Raw genomic sequence first — 6,000 nt, 5'->3', positions numbered from 1 at the left:
AGCCTATTTATTAAATTAAGGGAATAAAACCTTTGTATTTCACAATAGTCTATGGTTGTGCAATTTTAACCATGTAAATGGAACAGGATATGTCTAAAAATACATAATGTGTTTTATTTGCTTATGTCCTATGGATAAGGTATACTATGGATAAGGCTCTAATAATAACTGACAATTTAATACGTCATCATAGAGAGGGCTGAAACTGGAGTGTTCTAGTATCTAATGATTTGTTGAAATGCTATGATGATACCTCTCAATGTTGAAGATAGCTTGCCTTTTATTCTAACATTGCATGACAATAAACGTTGGGATATGTAAAGTAGATTGCCTACTGTAAACAACCACCTCCAATTGGCAACAAAAGGCATGACATAACTGTAGGGCAGGACTAGATGGAAGTACTGTACGCTCATTGGTGAAAAATAATCGCCAGTCAATTTAGCCCCATCTCTTCCCATTGACCAGGCTCGGTTGAGAAGTGCGGTTGGAGTGTGAGAGGGTCGCGGCCGAGGCTGACTGATGGTCTGACAGATGAAATAGCGAAAATACAGAAAGAGAAGACGGGCGTCCTCCTCCCTCAGAAAACCATGTTCCCTAAAGGCAAAGTGTCCGCTGTACCGTCGGATGGCCAAGCACGGGAAAAGTAAGTTTTAAAACCTATGTCTTACCTAATGCAAATTGTTTCCCTTCTCGGTTGTGTGGTTTGCTGGACAGCTGAATTAAAGGAGCGAATTTCCTCATTCGAGGATGGAATTGAATGAACCGCCTTGTCTGCTCGCCATTCCTTCCTTACCCTGTCTTCGGCTTTATATTCTTCCTGGGCCTCATTACTGAACGTAAATTGGTGTTTGTATTTGCAATTCAGCGTCTAACTATCTTTTGTAAAATAAAAAAAAATACGGAAACCGTGAAATGAGTAGCGTAAAAAAAAAATGTACTGTCCAATTTGGCTTTACGTGGTTTCTGTTGCATTAATTGATACACTTTTGCTTCCACCAGTGCTCCGGTTGCTACTTTGTTTCAGTTCGCGGCAATGAGGGCAGTCTCCAACGCTCAATCCCTTTTATTTATAATAACGCGTTTTCTTGGTTAGTGTTTCCGATTTGAAGTGTTTGGAAAGCCATTGTGCGAAAGGCCTTTTTGGAGTCGGCGGTCCATGCAAACTACTGAAAAATGAATGTCTGTAGATCATGTACCCCAAAGTGCAAGAAATATTAGTTGATTTAGAGACACTCATTCGTCCTAATATAGTCAAAGTAGGTTAGTTTAGAGTTGGCTAAACTGTGTATTTCTAAAACACTGTTTTTTTTGTTTTTTTGTTCACAGGTTAGCTTTATACGTCTATGAATATTTGTTACACATAGGAGCACAGAAGTCAGCACAGACCTTTTTATCAGAGGTGAGTATCATACTACCAAACACACTTCCACATGAATCCATTATTTTTTTTAAATAAATAATAATTAAGTAGGCCCTATTGTTCATGTACCTTTTTTTAATTTATTCTCCACTTTCCAGATACGATGGGAAAAGAACATCACACTTGGGGAACCACCTGGATTCCTACACTCTTGGTGGTGGTAAGTGTTACTTATGTCACTGTTAACAATACACCAAGTTCTATTGTGTACAGTATTCTATTGCTTTATGACTTGTGTGTCTTGTCCACAGTGTATTTTGGGACCTGTATTGTGCCGCACCAGAGAGAAGAGAGACATGTGACCACTCCAGTGAAGCGAAAGCCTTCCATGATTATGTGAGTTCTGCTCCTCATGAGACTTGCTGCTGCACATGTTGCTGGGGTTCTGCTGAAGAGCCTGGGGCAGTATTTATAAAGGGTCTCGGAGTAGGAGTGTTGATCTAGGATTAGGTCCCCTCCTGTACATATAATTGTTTTGAAGATTATCTAAAAGTGGAAACTGATCTTAGATCAGCACTCCTACTCTGAGACCCTTTATAAATACGGACCCTGGTTTCATTTGCACCTACTACATTTTCAAATGTAGAATGAGATTGCACCCAGATGGGCCTCAGCCCAGCTTATGTAAAAATGTTTAATTTTCCATCAGTACCTTTTTGTTGCTGTAGACAATCTTCCATATTACACCTCATACAGTTTTGATGCCATGTGTCGTGGCAATGGAGATATGTTCTTCTGACTGTTTGTTTCTACTCTTAATTTAAATGGACCCCCCCCCCCCCCCCCGGCCACTATTGCTCATCCTAAAGTATCTACATTTTTTTTATTTTTTTAAAGTTGATTTGGACATGTTTTGGCATGAAAGTGTAAGTAGGGACCTTGCATCAACCTCATCATAGTGTGGATATTAATAGTGACATGTGCAATGGCATTTTGTTTCAATATTTTATTTAATAAAAAAATGAAGTACCTTGACTAGAGCTTTGAAGAGTTTATAACAAAAAAAAGTCCAAATAAAAGTAACACTTTTGTGGGTGGGGGGGCAGTTACTCCGGTGAATGGGGAAAAATTCCCCTTTTCTAAATATTTCATTGAATAACTAAAGTGTAAACTGTAGCCACTTATTTACCTTAGCATTTTTTTGTGTCAGCAACTGGACATTGTTTTTAGGGTGGCTAGTTACCCCATGGTACCTTATACTCCTGCTTATAGATGTTTCCAATAATAAATGCTTATTTTTGTTTAACATTGCAAAGTGTGTCCTAATGAACACGATCCAGCTCTCCCTTTGTGTCCAGTCACTGTTGCACAATGTTCAAGAGCAGAGATGGGTTCAGATTCTCAACTATCTTGAGGATGACAGGGGCCAAGAGTTGTTATTTTAAACTCTAGATGAACCCGTCTCCATCTTGAGCTACATTGGGCTTTTTTCCTGAGCTAACAGGATAGTAGTACTCCATTGGAACTGACATTTACAGAGCCTGTACCTTTTTAAAAAAGATTCTTCTGTTCAAATAGATAATTTCTCCCAAAATGGCTGCACAGTACTTGTGGCCTATCACTAAACTCTGCTCTTGCATATTGACAATTTGCATACGGTCTTTGCATGTTCAGAACACTGCATTTGGGGAAATGGCTTTAGTCTTCCATCATTCCTAGCTCATACTACTGCTGGTCAGGTCAGTCTGCCCCAGGACAGGCAGTCAGAAACCCCATTGGAAGCATCCAAATAACCATGGCTACATCCCAATTATCTTCTCTTCCTCCCAAAGTGTGCACTTGTTCAGTTCCCTTTACTGATTTGAAAAGAAATTACTGGTATAAGAAATTTGGTAGGAAGTGAATTATTACTAGCCCGTGCCTCTACCAAGCCCGCGCTGAAGACATCTACATCAGTCTGCTAATATAGGACTAGTGAAGGCCCAGTGTATTACTTCAGTGTGAACGTTTAAACTAAATGTATACTGAAGAAACATATAAACACAACATGCAACAAATTCAAAATATTTTACTGAGTTAGTTCATATAAGGAATAAGTCAATTAACATTAATTAGGCACTAATCTATGGATTTAACATTACTGGGCAAGAGCATAGCCATGGGTAAGGCTGGGAGGGCATAGGCCCACTCACTAAGGAGCCAGGCCCACTAGGGAGCCAGGCCCACTAGAGAGCCAGGCCCAGCCAATCAGAATGAGTTTTCCCCACAAAAGGGCTTTTTATTTCAGCTCATGAAACATGGAGCCAACACTTTACATGTTGCGTTTATATTTTTGTTCCGTGTATTTGAGTGTTTAACCAGCATTTGTAACTTGAGTCTGATTAATTATCTGTACAAAACAGTGAATCTGATAATACTTGTGGAGCATATAAGTACTTGCTTGTTATGTTTTTCCAATTTCCTGAAATACTTTGCAAATGCAACTTATTTTTGTGTAAACTGACATGGTATATTCATTCCGTTTGCATCTTAGCATATGCTTTAATCCGGGGCAATTTACACTGAGGGTATACTGGTCCCCTGTGGGAATCCAACCCTCAACCCTAGCGTTGTGAGCGCTAAGCTCTACTGTACCAACTGAGCCACATATCAAATCATCACAAACCGCTTGATGTCTCAATCACTTTTTCTTCATAGTGATGCAAAGTCTACAGGTACCAAACCTAGATGACTAGCCTATGTACGATACAGTAATTTACATTAACTGGTTTGTATGGCTGGTCAATTTTAATACTGCACAAAAAGTGGTTGTTTCCATGTTATTTGATCAAGAAAAAGATTTAATTTGTGGATGTTTTGTTGCTTTGCCCATAACATTGCCCCTTCTGATGTAAATGTTTTGAGGACAAGGTCTTGTTCTTTCCGGATTCCATTAGAATTAAAATCGCAGAGAAAGGGACAGGGCAACAACTGAAAACACCAAACGTAGTCATTGCGTTCTAAGAATATGGGACCATTTTACTTGACTTTTTAATAAACATAAGTGGATTTGTCTTACTTTTGGTCCCCTAAAATGGGGGAGACCATGTATAAAAAAGTGCTGTAATCCCATTTTAGGGGACCAAATGTATTAGGACAAATTCACTTAACTTTTTAATAAATATAAGTATTTGGTCCCATATTCATAGCACACAATGACTACGTTTGGTTTCAGATTCTTTTTGTGCCCAATAGAAATGAATGGCAAATGTTTTTCTCAAAAAATGTCTACGTTAATGTGGATGCTAGCATGATTATGGATAATGAGTGAGAAAGTTAGACGCACAAATATCATACCCCCAAGACATGCTAACCTAATATATTAGTGCAAAAAGTGCTGTAATTTCTAAACAGTTCACCTGCTATGGATGAATATACCCTCAAATTAAAGATGACAACTTCTTAGTCATTGTATCATTTCAATTCCAAAGTGCTGGAGTAGAGAGCCAAACCAAAGTTTCACTGTCCCAATACTGCTGCAGCTCACTGTATATCACATTTTCAGTAAAATAAAACACACCAATACAGCACTGTGTATAATTTGAGGGTAACTGGTATCTGTATTACAGTTTTATTAAGTATTCATACCACTGACTGACTTATGAGCTGTTTTGACTGCAACTTAGCATATCTCTGAAGGTAATTTAGATGTTTCTACACAGTCAAACCTCGTTATAACCATTTAACAGGTGATCTATCTGGTCAAACTGATACAAGGCCCTATCCACCCTCTGTTATAGATCATTTGTAATTGTCTACAGAGAAACCTAGATTAAAATTAAGGTCCTGTTCATCAAACAGGGATCCCATTGGGAGATGGGATCCCTGTGAATCGATGTTTCTTTGTGTTGATCTTAGGCTAATACATGTATAATTGGACAGTGCGGTCAGTGCTCTCTTTGTTTGCGTGGGCCGAGGCTTTCTCTTTCTCTGCTCTGTGTGTTTGCGTACAGTAGGCCCAGGGTTTGTCTTTCGTTCTCGCTGTATCTTTCTACCTCCATGGCCAGTAGTCCCAGCGCTGTCTTTGTCTCTGTGGGCTTTGGGTGAGGGGAGGTGGCTGGCTGGGCTGCTAGCAGGGAAGCAGCGATGCATCGCGGCTCGTAAAGCGCAGGGCCCTTCCTCCCTGGCGTATTCACGCCTGGTCGGATGGATGCTCCCCCGGGGCTCCGTCGCCATGGTGTCAGCAGCTGATTGATGGCTGTCAGGGAGCTGAGGGACAGACTAGAAAAGGGGAGTGGCCACCGTGGCATATGCCTGGCAACCATGGGAGGAGCAGGGAGAATATGTGAAAGGGGGGGATGGGGAGTGGTAGAGAGCTTGAGTTCTCTTCTCTGGGTCCTACTGCCAGACCTTTCACCATCAGGGACAAGGAGGAGACTGCTATGAAAACAACAAAGCCATTTTTATGGAGTTGGTGGATGGTTGAAGATCGACTAGCTTAGGCCCAGGCTTCCTTTTTATAGCTTGGTTCAGGTGGATGAAGTGAGATGGTAAAGCAGTCCAGGGGCCGTATGTATCAAGCGTCTTAGAGATATCACTGTCCATGAAGTCTTATTCATTGTGATGTAAAAGACAACTGGTCCTAAATCGGCACTCCG

The 6,000-nt window shown here is 40.5% G+C and overlaps 1 protein-coding gene across 4 annotated transcripts in view; it reads left to right on the top strand.

Annotated features, from left to right (window-relative positions):
* Positions 1-411: 411 nt before the first annotated feature.
* LOC100380753 (single-stranded DNA-binding protein 3) overlaps positions 412-6,000 on the top strand; it is a 32,167-nt gene continuing 26,578 nt past the window's right edge. For all 4 annotated transcript variants that reach the window (XM_045687346.2, XM_014215904.3, XM_014215903.3 and 1 more), the window contains exons 1-4: positions 412-646; positions 1,330-1,402; positions 1,522-1,583; positions 1,675-1,759. In XM_045687346.2, the coding sequence (XP_045543302.1) occupies positions 591-646; positions 1,330-1,402; positions 1,522-1,583; positions 1,675-1,759 (276 nt within the window). In that variant the 5' untranslated portion in view covers positions 412-590. The remainder of the gene's footprint in view (positions 647-1,329; positions 1,403-1,521; positions 1,584-1,674; positions 1,760-6,000) is intronic.

This window comes from Salmo salar, chromosome 10, assembly GCF_965601325.2.
Source record: "Salmo salar chromosome 10, fSalSal1, whole genome shotgun sequence".
Lineage (NCBI taxonomy): Eukaryota > Metazoa > Chordata > Actinopteri > Salmoniformes > Salmonidae > Salmo > Salmo salar.
This window is presented reverse-complemented; position numbering and strand designations above follow the sequence as displayed.